Genomic DNA, 14,030 nt, shown 5'->3' with positions numbered 1-14,030 from the left:
CTGAGCATTTTCATGAACCTCAAAAAATCACTTCTGTGTTCATCTGGTCAGATAGTGAGTTGTTAATCATTCTTTTGAATAACCGATGGGCTGATCTAACTTCCATCCCAGTCTGAATGTTGACACACAATGGAGTTCCCTCCATGCCAAGGAATGGGACCAGAACCAAGCAAACAATGAACACTCTTGGGTATATGCCATCCTGATAAGTAATTAAAAGCTGTATGTCTTGTGACCAGTGTTCAGGTGTCAGCCCTGGCTCAGTTGGTAACATCTTCGTCCGAGATAGCAAGTACTGGGTTCAAGCTCCCAACCAGAGATCTCAGTGTAAAATCTAGGCTGATACTAGTTGAATTGCTGAGGGAGCACTGCATTGTCGCAGGGTCAGTGCTGAGGGAGTGTCGTAGGGTCAGCGCTAAGGGAGTGCTGCACCTTAGGAGGGTCAGTGCCGAGGGAGTGCCACACTGTCGGAGGGTCAGCGCCGAGGGAGCGCCACGCTGTCAGAGGGTCAGTGCTGAGGGAGTGCCGCACTGTCTGATGGTCAGCGCCGAGGGAGGGCCATGCTGCCTGAGTGTCAGTGCCGAGGAAGCATGGCCCTGTCTCTGAGTATCTGTTGAAGGATGGCCCTGCAAATGTGGCCCTTTCCACAGTGCTGTTTGAGATGTTGATGTGTGCAAATTGGCTGCTGTGCTTCCTATATTACAGTGCATTGACTCCATCAGCCTGTAAAACAATATGAACAACCTGACATCATGTGTCTCTTTTCTCAGAATATTTTGTTTATTTTACACACTTTATCAAAAAGATGCACCAGCGTTGATGTAAATCAAATATTTTGTCCTGTATTACATAGTGACTGTTGCTAGGATATAGGTTCCACACACACACACTGTCTCACTGGGGTTTGGCTCCCCCACACACTGACTCTAATTTGAGGTACAGGGTCTGACATACACTGAGCAAGTTCTAAGTGGGAGTGAGAATAACTGGTTTTCAATTTGGGCCAGGCCTTGTTCTCATTTGTCCCCTCCCTTTTCAGTCCATTTGTTGCAACATTTATTCCATAGTATTGGCCTCTATGTGTATAACTCATACATTTTATGATTCTGTTTATTATAAAATGTGGATATTTGTTGTTGCCTTGTGGTCCCAGTTATCCCATTAGGTACTTTGACAATGATTTTCACATCTGAGTGTGCATTGTGGAGTGACTTGATTGTACTTTTTCTTGGCTCTTGAAAATAGAATTGCTTTTCAAAAATTTGCCATGCTGTGATTCGATCTCAAAAGCAGTAAGCCATGACCACAATCCCTATGCCCTCTGTATCAGACAGTGCGGCGCTGCTTCAGTGCTGACCCTCCGGCAGTGCGGCGTTCCCTCGACGCTCACCTCCGTTAGTGCGGCGTTCCCTCAGCACTGACCCTCAGGCAGTGTGCGGCGCTCCCTTGGCGCTGACCCTCTGGCAGTGCGGCGTTCCGATAGTGCTGATCCTCCGACAGTACAGTGCAACTGTGTGTTAGTGTGGATTGTGTGCTGCACTCTTGCACATGAGCTTCTGCCTTTGCTGAAGGCAAGCATGCAGGTACAGCAGGTAGTGAAGAAGGCTAATAGCATGCTGGCCTTCATAACAAGAGGGATTCAGAAGCGAAGAGGTTCTTCTGCAGCTGTACAGGGCCCTGGTGAGACCACAACTGGAGTACGGTGTGCAGTTCTAGTCTCCATATTTGAGGAAAGATATTCTGGCTATTGACGGAGTGCAGCATAGGTTCACGAGGTCAATTCCTGGAATGGCGGGACTACCTTACGCTGAAAGACTGGAGCGACTGGGCTTGTATACCCTTGAGTTTAGAAGACTGAGAGGGGATCTGATTGAGACATATAGATTATTAAAGGATTGAACACTCTGGAGGCAGGAAACATGTTTCCGCTGATGGGTGAGTGCCGAACCAGAGGACACAGCTTAAAAATACAGGGTAGACCATTTAGGACAGAGATGAGGAGAAACTTCTTCACCCAGAGAGTGGTGGCTGTGTGGAATGCTCTGCCCCAGAGGGCAGTGGAGGCCCAGTCTCTGGATTCATTTAAGAAAGAGTTGGATAGAGCTCTCAAGGATTGTGGAATCAAGGGTTATGGAGATAAGGCAGGAACAGGATACTGATTAGGAATGATCAGCCATGATCATATTGAATGGTGGTGCAGGCTCGAAGGGCAGAATGGCCTACTCCTGCTCCCATTGTCTATTGTTCAATTTTCTGGCACTGATCTGATTTTGGATTGTTATTGGTTTGTGATTTATCTGTGTGACTTAGCTACACCTTCAAAGAAACCGATTGGGAAAGCGAAGGAGGATCTTACTCTGGAGAAGAAGACAGAGCTGGAGAAACGTTTACAGGACATGAGTGGACATCTTAATCATAGAAAGAAACCCAACAAGAAAGGTAAATGCTCCCCTCCAGTTGTGGATGGACTCTTGCACCCGTAATCTTGGTAAGGATCTGTGGCATAAAAGCAATCCGATGATATCGAACAAAGCTGTGAAGATGGAGTAAATCTAATCATGTTTAAATGATACACGATGGCGACGGTAATGGGCTAAGTGCTGGCAAACAGGATTAGATTAATTTAAGATGTCTGGTCAGCATGGTCGAGTTGGACTGAAGGGTTTGTTTCAGTGTCGTACATCTCCATGATTCTGTGGTTGAATGGGATGAAACCTTTCAGTTAACTTAAATGACTGAATTACTTTTTGTTTCTTATCATTCTAGTAGCATGGCAGAGTTTTCACGTTTTTGAGTTTGAGACACGAGGACTGGATTCTCCAATTGCTATTTCTTGGGCAAAGGCTGTGGAGTGAGGCTTAGGAGTAATTGGGTCAGAATGTGTCTTGCCAGACAACTCATGCACAGACTCTAGTGGCCAGACTCGAGCACTGGGTTGGGAGCAGGTTGCTGAAGCTCAGGAGAAAAATGGAGCAGAAACTGGGGGAGAAATTTAAAGCAGAACATGCTCCTGTTTGTCATTTGCATTCTCCCCACCTGTGTAGTCTGATCACCTATACAGCCTCTGCTGGTCAATCGACCCGAAATGTTAACTCAGCTTTCTCTTCACAGTCCTGAACAAATTCAGTAATTTCTATTTTTGTAGCATTTTTCCTTTATAGCTTGCTTGCTTATTCTGTCTTCTCTTTCTTTATTAGTTTTTTTGTTCTCTGTTGCTAGAACACAATTATTTTTTATTCATGAGGGGGACTTAGGTGTCACTGGGTGGCCAGCATAAATTTGTTGCCCTTGAGACGCTGGTAATGAGCTGCCTTCTTGAAACGCTACAATCCACTTGCTGTGGGTTGACCCCCAATGCGTTTAGGGAGGGAATTTCAGGAGGTTGAGTGGCTTGGAGGATAACTTACCATGATTGAATGTCAAGGTATGGTGGTTAGGTTGTGTCTTTATTGGAGCTGGCCATAGCCTAACATTTGTATGCTGCAAATATTATTTGCCACTTGTCAGCTGAAACCTGGGTATTGCCCAGATCTTGTTCCACCTGAACATGGACTGTTTTAGTATCAGAGGAGTTGTGAATGTTGCTGAACATTGTGCAGTCATTGGTGAAAATTTAGGGTTGCACGGTGGCTCAGTGATTAGCACTGACGCCCCCCAGCGCCAGGGACCTGAGTTTGATTCCACCCTCGGGCGACTGTCTGTGTGGAGTTTGCACATTCTCCCCGTGTCAGTTTGGGTTTTCTCCGGGTGCTCCAGTTTCCTCCCACAGTACAGAGATGTGCAGGTCAGGTGAGCTGGCCATGCTAAATTGCCCGTAGTGTTCAGAGATGCACAGACTCGTTGGATTAGCCTTGGGAAATGCAGGGCTCAAGGGATTGTGTAGGGGATTGGGTCTGGGTCTGCATGGGATGCTCTTCGGAGGGTTGGCGTGGACTCGATGGGCCATATGGCCTGCTTCCACACTGTAGGGATTCTGTGAATCTCCATTTCTGACCTTATGATGGAGGAAAGGTCATTGGTGAAGTAGCTAAAGATGGTTGTGCCGAGGACACTACCCTGAGGAACTCCTGCAGCAATGTCCTGGAGCTGAGATAACTGACCTCCAACAACCAAAACCATCTTCCTATGTGCCAGGTATGACTCCAACCAGCAGAGAGTTTTCTCTTGATATTCATTGATTCCAGTTTTGCTAGGGCTCTCTGATATTACACTCTATCAAATCTAGCCTTGATGTCAAAGACTCAGTCTCCCCATCCCTCTGGAATTCAGCTCTGGTCATGTTTGAATCAAGGCTGTAATAAGGCCAGGAGCTGAGTGGCCCTGGGGGAACCCAAACTGGGTGTCACTGAGCAGATGCTGCTTGTTAGCACTGTTGATGACCCCTTCCATCACTTTACTGATGATCGAGAGTAGACTATGGGGTGGTAATTGGTCGGAATGGATTTTTAATATAGAGGACATACCTGGGCAATTTTCCACTTTGTCGGATAGATACCAGTGTTCTAACTGTGTTGGAAGAGCCCCGGCTAGGGGAGCGACAAATTCTGGAGCACAAGTCTTCAGTACTATTGCCAGAATGTTGTCAGGGCCCTACAGCTTTCGGAGTATCCGGTGTCTCCAACTGTTTCTTGATATCACGTGGAGCAAATTGAATGGGGCTGAAGACTGGTATCAGTGATGGTGGAGACTGCTCGAGGAGGCCAAGATGGATCATCCACTCGACATGTCTGGCTGAAGATTCCTGTGAATTCTTCAGCCTTATTGTTTGAACTGATGTGCTGGGTTCTTCCTTTATTGAGGATGGGGCTATTGGGAGCCACCTCCAGTGAGTTGTTTAACTGTCCATCACTATTTACAACTGGAGATGGCAGGACTGCAGAGCTGAGATCTGATCCATCGCTTTGCTCTGTCTATCACTTGCTGCTTATACTGTTTGGCATGTAGTAGTCCTGTTTGGTGGCTTCACCAGGTTGACACCTCACCTTCAGTTATGCCTGGTGCTGCTCCTGGCATGCAGGAGGGTACAGATTATGCTGGAGTACAATTCTGCTGCTGCTGTTGGCCCACAGTGTCTCAATAAATGTCCAGTCTTGAGTTGCTAAATCTTTTGGAATTCTGTCCTGTTTAGCATGGCGATAATGCCATGTAACGCCATATATAGTGCCATTTGTTGATATTATTTCAACGAATAACATCATTGGAAGTTATTCACAATGTGAAGGCAGGACTTCGTCTCTACAAGGACTTTGTGGTCATCACTTTTACCTATACTGTCACGGACAGATACATCTCCAGTCAGTGGATTGGTGACGATAGAAGTATGTTTTTCCTTCTTGGTTCCCTCCCCACCTGTTACAGGCTTAGTCTATCAGCTGTGTCCTTTAGGACCTGACCAGCTCAATCAGTTGTGCTGTTGCTGAGCCACCCTTTGTGATGGGGATTGAAATCTCCCACCCAGAGTACATTTTGCGCCCTTATCACCTTCAGTGTTTCCTCCAAGTGTTCAATGTTGAGTACTGATTCACAGCTGAGGATGGACAGTACATGCCTTTGAGCAGGAGATTTCCTCACCCATGCTTCAGCTGGAGCCATGGGACTTTATGGGATCTGAATTCAGTGTTGTGGTCTCACAGACATCTCCCTTTTGACTGTGTCACCACCTCTGTTGGGTCTGGCCTGCTGGTGGCACAGGACAATCCAGGGATAGTGAAGGTTGTGTTTCAGACACATCAGGTATGGTTCTGTGAATATGACTATGTCCGGTTATTCTTGACTAAACTGTGAGACATACCTCTCCCAGTTTTGCCACTAGCCCCAGTTGTTAATGAAGAGGACTTTGAAGGGTTGATAGGGCTTCCAGTGCCAAAGTCATGCCAGATGATCCATCTAGTTTAATTTCTTTGTTGAGATTTCATTGCAGTTTATACAACTGACTGGCTAGCTTGGTCATTTCAGAGGGCAGTTGAGAGTCAATCATATTGCTATGGATCTGGAGTCACATCTAGGCCAGGATGGCAAATTTCCTTCCCTGATGAACATAAATGAAGCAGGTGGGATTTTCCAATACTCAACAATGGTTTTGAGGTCATCAGTAGATTCTTAATTCCAGATTTTATTTAAATTGAATTCAAATTCTACCACCTACTGTGGCAAGATTCGAACACGAGTCCCCAGAACATAAACTGAGTTTCTGGATTAATAGTCTTGTCATAATACCCCAAGGCTATCGCCTCCCCAATTTGCTTCCGTCATTGGGCCGACCACATTTGTTTTTGGATAAAAAGAGAAATACGAATTTCGAGAGTTAGGTAGTAAATTAAAGAGGAAAGTTATAATCTCTGGATTACTCCACTGCCACATATTAATGAGTATAGGGTTAGAAAGAACATGGGGCTAGGGGATAGTGTAGTAGGGATGGCTTTAGATTTTTGGATCATTGGGACAGCTAGTGTATGTGGGACCTGTACAGGCTGAATGGATTGCACCTGAATGAGGATAGGTCCAATATACTTGCAGGGAGGTTTTAAATTGATCTGGCAGAGGGAGAGGCCCAGTAGATGGAAAATCAGGAGCAAGATTCAGTCAGACATAGAAGGGGTATTGGGACATTCCAGTAGATGGAGAAGATGTCGGTGGGGTAAGGCTCATGGGAAGACTAGAAAGCCAAATTGTATCTATTTTAATGCAAGAAGCCTGAATGGTAAGGCAGATGAAGTTACAGCATCGATCAGCATGTGGGAATATGATATTGTTGCAATCACTGAGACATGGGTGAAGGAAAGGCAGCTCAGCTTTTCGCATTTTTGAAGTTTCAGGCAGGATGGGGGAGGCAGGGATGGAGGTGAACGTCATTAAGAGCGGGGGCACATTGCACTATAGAGAAAGGAAATGATCAGTGCAATCATGATGGAGGTTGTCCTAAAAGGGTCTTCAAATCAAGCTATCTGGGTAGAACTTTGAATTAAAAAGGGCAATTATTTTGCTGGGATTGTATTACAGGTCTCCCAGCAGTTAGAGGAACAGAAATGCAAATCACAGAGAGATACCAGTGGAACAGGATTACAGTTGTAGGGGATTTCAACTTTGCCAATGTTAACAGCGATTGTCTTAGTTTGAAAGGATTAAGGCAGGTTGGAATTTTTAAAGTACACCAAGGCGAGCTTTCTGTGTCATTATGTAGATAGTCCTAGAGATGGGCAGTGCTAGTCTTTAATCCTAGGGAGTAAAGCATTTTTGGGGATACTGACTGTAACTCTCTTAAGTTTCAAAATCCTTATGGAAAGGGAAAAGGATAATGCAGAAGGGAAGTGTCTGAATTTGGGGAAAGTTGATTTCAGTATCATTAAACATGGACTGGGAGCAGCTACTTGCAGGTAAATCAACATTTGGAAAGTGGAAGTCTTCGAAAAGTTGTATATTGACAGTTCAGGGCCAGTGTGTTCCTCTAAGAGTGAAAGGTCAGGGCAACAAGTGCAGGGAACCCTGGATGTCAAAGGATATGGCGAATTTGATGATGGAAAATAAGGAAATATTTCAGGTACAGTGCATTAAAACAGTAGAGGCCCTTCACAGGTATTGGGGGTTGCTTTAAAAATTCATAAGAGGGGCCATGAAATGGCAGATAGGATTAAGAAAACTCCCAAGGCATTTTATAAGTATATTAAGAGTAAGAGGATTACCAGGGAGTGGGGTCAATTAGAGACCAGAGGAACAAATTGTGCATGGAGCCTGTCGGTATGGTCTTACATGAATATGTCTCATCTGTATTCACAGAGGAGAAAGACATAGTGGATGGTGAGGTTCTTGAACATGTTAAAATTAATGAGGGGGAATTGGATGTTTTAGAGGGCATACAAGTACATACATACCCCTGGGTTTGCTGAGATGTATCCCAGGCTGCTACGGGAGGCAAGGAAGGAGATTGCTGTGGCTTTGACGAAGGTATTTAATACTTAGCTGGCCATAGGTGAAGTGCCAGATGATTGGAGGATAAACGATGTGGTTCATTTTTAAGAAGGGCAGCAGGGATCGTCCAGGTAATTACAGACCAATTAGTCTGATAGGCAAAAGATGAGGACTGCAGATGCTGGAGATTGGAGTCGATAGAGTGGTGCTGGAAAAGCACAGCAGGTCAGGCAGCATCGGAGGGGCAGGAAAGTCGACGTTTCAGGCAAAAGCCCTTCATCAGGAAAGCCCTTCATTATTAGTCTGATGTCAGGGATATGAAAATTACTGGAAAAATGCTGAAGAATAGGATTAATTGATCCTTGGAATTGAACAGAGATAGCAGCATGGGTTTGTTAGAGGGCAATCCTGTTTGAGTAATTTAACTGAGAGTTTTGAAAAGTAAAGTAAATCCATTCATGAAGTCAGTGCAGCTGATGTGGTTTTACATGGACTTTAGTCGTGCCTTTGACAAGGCCCCACATGAAAAGCTGGTCCAAAAGATAAAAGCCCAATGGGGTTCAAGACAGTTTGGGAAGCTGGATCCAAATTGGCTTACATGTTGGAGGCAAAGGTTTTTGTTTTGTGATTGGGAGCTTGTGACCAGTGGTGTACCACAGGGATCAGTGCTGGGACCCTTGCTGTTTGTTATGTACATTAATGTCTTGCAATGTGAATGCAGAAGGTGTAATTGGTAAATTTGTTGAGGCCATGAGAATTGGTGGAGCTGTTGTTGGTGACAACGAGGGTCTCAGGCCACAGTCTGATATTGACCAGGTGGTAAATTTGGCAGAGCAATGGCAGATGGAATTCACCAGTAATTCTGGTAATTGCAAGGTGATACATTTTGGATATCCATAACAGATAAAAACAATGAATGGTGGGGAGTCCAGACCTTGGTGTACAAGTACATAGATCCCTGAAGGTGTCAGTACAGGTAGACGGTGCTGAAGAAGGCATATGGGATATTTGCCATTATTAGCCTGGAGCACGGAAGTCTTGTTACAACTTAATAAATCATTGGTTAAGTCACAGGTAGAATATTGTGTGCAGTTCTGGTCATCATGTTATTGGAAGCATGTGATTGCCGTGGAGAAGATGTAGAGAAGATTAATCAGGATGTTGTTTGGGATGAAAAGTCAGTTGTGAGGAGAGATTGGGACTGTTTTCCTTGGAGCAGAGGAGGCTGACGGGGGTTTGATGGAGATTTCCAAAGTTTTGAGGGTTAGATAAGGTAGATTGTGAGGACCTCTTTCTCATGGCAGATGTGTCTAAGGCCAGAGGGGGAGGAGTAATTGGTTTAGAAGTTTGAGAAATAATATTTTCATGCAGACTGTTAGGAATATGGGACATGCTGTCTGCAAGCATGGTGAAGCCAGGTACTCTCTCAATGATTAAGAAGCATAGGCTTTGGAGGTAAATGGGATTTGTGTAATTTGGTGTTTGCTAGTTGGCATAGAACATGGTGGGCTGTATGACTCTATTACACACACAGCTGTGCTCTCATGCTCTCTCACACACACATTCAAACAGAAACCTGCTGATATACACGCTCCCTCATACATGTACAAATAACAGATATGCAAACAAAAACATACACAAATGCACTTACACCCAATGCATACACAGTCTCTCTCTCTCTCTCTAATACGCATGCACACACTCTCAAACGTAGTTGTGTAAACACTGATACTCATACACTGTACTGTCTCAAATGCATTTATTCACAAATATACAGACATATATGAACAGACACATTTACATATAGATGGTTAAACAGATACAGTCATGTTTGACCAACCTACTGGAGTTTTTTGAGACTGTAACTAATAGAACAGATGATGGAGAACCAGTGGCTGTGGTGAATTTGTATATCTGAAAGTTTTTGGTAAATTACCACAAAGAAGGCCAGTGGGCAAAGTTAAAGCACATGAGATTGGGATAATATACTGTCACAGATTTGGAAATGGTAATCAAACAGAGAACAGAGTGCAAATAAATGGATTCTTTCAGAGTGGAATGTGGTGCTGTCTGTGTACTGCAGGAATCCGTGCTTAGGCCCCAGCTATTCACAAGATATAACAATTCAGAGGAGGGAATCAAGCGTAATGTTCCAAGTTTACTGATGACACAAGACTGGGTGGAGGTGTGAGTGGTGAAGAGGGTATAGTTAGGCTTCTGGGTAGTTTAGAGCTGAAAATGTGTTGCTGGAAAAGTGCAGCAGGTCAGGCAGCATCCAAGGAACAGGAGAACGTTTCGGGCATAAGCCCTTCTTTAGGATTCCTGAAGAATGTCCAGCCCGACATTCCTGAAGAAGGGCTCATGCCCGAAACATCGATTCTCCTGCCTGACCTGCTGCGCTTTTCTAGCAACACAGTTTCAGCTCTGATCTCCAGCATCTGCAATCCTCACTTTCCCTTCTGGGTAGTTTAGACAAGTTGAGTGAGTGGGCAAACATTGGTGCATACAGTGTAATGTAGATAAATCTAATGTCCATTTTGGTAGAAAACTGAATGGCAGGGTGTTACTTAAATAGTGATAGATTGGAAAGGTTGATGCACAAAACGACCTGGGTTGCATTGTAAATCAGTCACGGGAAGCAGTGTGTAGATACAGGGAGGTGTTAGGAAGATGAATGGAATGTTGGTCTTCATTGAAAAATGGTTCGGAGTACAGGAGGAGGAAAGTCTTACTGCAACCGTTCAGGACCTTGGTGAGATTACATCTGAAGATTCGTGTGCAGGTTTGGTTTCCGAACCCAAGAAAAGATATACTTGCTATAGAAGGAGTGTAATGAGGGTTTACTGGACTGATACCAGGAATGGCAGGACAGTGCTATGAGGAAAGAATCTGTATCCACTGGAGTTTAGAAGAATGAGAAGGAATCTGATTGCAACATATCCAATTTTGACAGGGCTGGACAGACTGACTTTGGGATGATGGTTCTCCCCTGGCTGGGGAAGAGAGTCATGATGATTCCCCTGGTGGGGAGAGAGTGATGTGATGTCCAGATTGAAGGGTTAAAGTCCCAGGATACGGAGTAGACCATTTCAGACTGAGATAAAATGTCTTCACTCAGAGGGTGAGGAATATGTGCAATTTTCTTCCACCCCTGTGGAAGCCCAGTCACTGAATGTATTTAAAAAAATAGATTTTTAGAGGCTAAAGGTATTAAAGGGTGTGGGGAGAAAGGGGGAGAAAGTGGGAGAATGGCATGGAGGTAGAGAATCAGCCATGATCATGTTGAATAGGAGCAGGTTGACGGGCTGAATAGTGGTCTGTTTATGTGCTGAGACATTCTGGGGTAATTATTTTGGCAGGAATTGAGGGGATGATGGGATCTAGTCTGAGTAAAGTAAATCCCAATCACACAGATAACCAGATGGAGGTTTTCAAACAGTGATTCCTGTCTATCACTGATCAAATCTACACTGTGTCCCTGATTAAAATTCTCTACAATCTGCAGCTTTTGAATTCAAAGCATTTTGATTTAACAATGAAGAACTTTTTTTTTAACTTTATTTTGTTAAGTCCCATCAGGAGGTCTCTCCTGACACGAAACAAATGTAAGACATGATTGGGCAGGCACTGTGAGGCCAATTCCTGGGTTAGCTCAGTTCAGAATCAGCTGCAAACAGCTGCCTTCCATTTCCTGGTGTGTTTCTGATTCTCTGATTGGAAGGTGGAGACTCTGATCCTTGATGTACAGATATTCCCTCCAGAGTTACTGCTGCTTTACTTAGAACCTGCTCTGTGGCCCAGCCCAGCACGCGCTGGAACTCTCTGCTGGAGTGGCTTCAAGCTTTGTTGCAGGGAATATACCTTTGCCTCAGGCTCAGGGAGCGATGTGCTACTGAGGGAGAGCTATATGATCAGACGTGCTGTCTTGTCTGCGCCCCTTTGGATCCTTGGTCAGTGTCCATTTTGAAGCAGATTTACTCGTCATTCACATCTTGTCCATTTGTGGAATCTTACTGTTTCCAAGGTACTGGAACTGTTTGACCAACTAAAACAGGACAAATGGTCATGGACCTCCAACAGCAGGTGATAAAAGTGAGGGAGGCCAGTCAAGTAGGCAGTCTGTGGAAAAAGGGTCGTCTTTGCGAGAATTAGGTCTCACAGATTGAGAAATAAACAAATAAAACATCAATCCATTCTAAAACACAGGCTTCAAAACATAAATACTGTCAATTCTTCTTGATCCCAAATTCCCCATCCTCTTTGAAATAGCCTGATGTCAAGGGAATAGATAATGCTTACCCAATGATCTTTGGGGATTTTCAAATCTTAACATTACATTTCTGACATAGTTGGCAGGATTCTAGAGCACAGGCATCAGTTCATGGTGTTTGAAATTGAATAGTGTTTGGCCAAAATGGAGTTGTTGAAACTGGCGATGTCCATTAAGGAGGCCAAAGCTGCTCTGTAATTACTGGAGGCTCAGATATTAGCAGAGGACATTGGGACTTTATGCTAAATCCAAGCAGGAGCTTCCATCTGCCATTCCCTTGATGGTAAGGAGTCTTTACCACAGGATTCACACCACCAAATGGAGAAAGTCCGGGACTTCCTGCAGATGCTTTTGGAGCAAGCTGTCATCCAAGAGTCATCCAGCCAATATACCTTCCTCATAGTCCTCATGAAGCAGAAAGGTGGAAAACTGAGGATCTGTGACGATCTGCACCCAACCCATAAGGACATTTATCCTGTACCTAGGGTTGGGAAAGCATTGTTTTTGTTCTCTTGTGGCACTTTGGTATCTCTAGTTGGGCCAGCATTTACCATCCATCCCTAATTGCCCCCTTGAGAAGGTGATTGTGAGCTGCCTTTTTGAATTGCTATCATGCACGTGCTCGAGGTAGACACACAATGCTCCTAAGGAGAAAATTTCAGGATTAAAATCAGCTGGATTGTTTAAAGAAGGAGCTGTTTCTTAGACAGTAAATAAACAGTGGAATTGAAATTGTGTATGCCTCGTGCACACTCTCTGCCATTTCCATTTTTGGCTGTTGTACTGTATTTATATTTATCTGAGTCTACTGACTATTTAAAATCAGTATTAAAACAAAAACCAGTGGAGGGAAGTGGAATATATGTAACTGGCAGGTGTGTACAGGCATATGTATAAATGATGGGTGTGCAGTAGACATGTAATTGGTAGATGTGTAAATGATGATGTGTAAAGGCAGGTGTGGGAGAGGGAAAGGGGTGGGTGGGAATTTAAGTGCCACCTTTCTCACAGGCTGTTAATGCCAGGTATTTTCTTCAAAACCATGGAATCTTGTGGCTTTATTCTTTTGGTAAGTACTTAATTCTCACATTTTGTCAACTTTAAAAAAAAGTCATTAGCCAGATCATACAAATACATTAAGGACAAAAGGGTAACTAGGGAGAGAATAGGGCCCCTCAAAGATCAGCAAGGCGGCCTTTGTGCTGTGCCACAGAAAGTGGGGGAGATACTAAATGAGTATTTTGCATCAGTATTTATTGTGGAAAAGGATATGGAAGATATAGACTGTAGGGAAATAGATGGTGACATCTTGCAAAATGTCCAGATTACAGAGGAGGAAGTGCTGGATGTCTTGACACGGGTAAAGGTGGATAAATCCCCAGGACCTGATCAGGTGTACCCGAGAACTCTGTGGGAAGTTAGAGAAGTGATTGCTCAGCCTCTTGCTGAGATATTTGTATCATCGATAGTCACAGGTGAGGTGCCGGAAGACTGGAGGTTGGCAAATGAAGAGTGGTAAGGACAAGCCAGGGATCTATAGACCAGTGAGTCTGACCTCGGTGATGGGCAAGTTGTTGGAGGGAAACCTGAGGGACAGGAAAGCAAGGACTGATTAGGGATAGTCAACATGGCTCTGTGAGTGGGAAATCATGTCTCACAAACGTGGGTTGGTACCTGGGACTTCGATGTTGTGGCTATTACGGAGACATGGGTAGAACAGGGACAGGATTGGCTGTTGCAGGTTCCAGGGTTTAAATGTTTTAGTAGGGTCAGAGGTGGGGGTAAAAGAGGGGGAGGTATGGCATTGCTTGTCAAAGATCGTATTACAGCAGTGGAAAGGACGATGGATGAAGAC

General features: G+C 44.4%; 1 protein-coding gene across 5 annotated transcripts in view; it reads left to right on the top strand.

Annotated features, from left to right (window-relative positions):
- LOC122548531 (bromodomain-containing protein 3-like) overlaps nucleotides 1-14,030 on the top strand; it is a 58,227-nt gene that overhangs the window by 20,807 nt on the left and 23,390 nt on the right. For all 5 annotated transcript variants that reach the window (XM_043687301.1, XM_043687302.1, XM_043687300.1 and 2 more), the window contains one exon: nucleotides 2,311-2,439. In XM_043687301.1, coding sequence (XP_043543236.1) covers nucleotides 2,311-2,439 — 129 coding nt within the window. The remainder of the gene's footprint in view (nucleotides 1-2,310; nucleotides 2,440-14,030) is intronic.

This window comes from Chiloscyllium plagiosum, chromosome 3 (assembly GCF_004010195.1).
Source record: "Chiloscyllium plagiosum isolate BGI_BamShark_2017 chromosome 3, ASM401019v2, whole genome shotgun sequence".
Taxonomy (NCBI): domain Eukaryota; kingdom Metazoa; phylum Chordata; class Chondrichthyes; order Orectolobiformes; family Hemiscylliidae; genus Chiloscyllium; species Chiloscyllium plagiosum.
The sequence above is the reverse complement of the archived record's forward strand: the minus strand, read 5'-3'. Positions and strand labels throughout refer to the sequence as shown.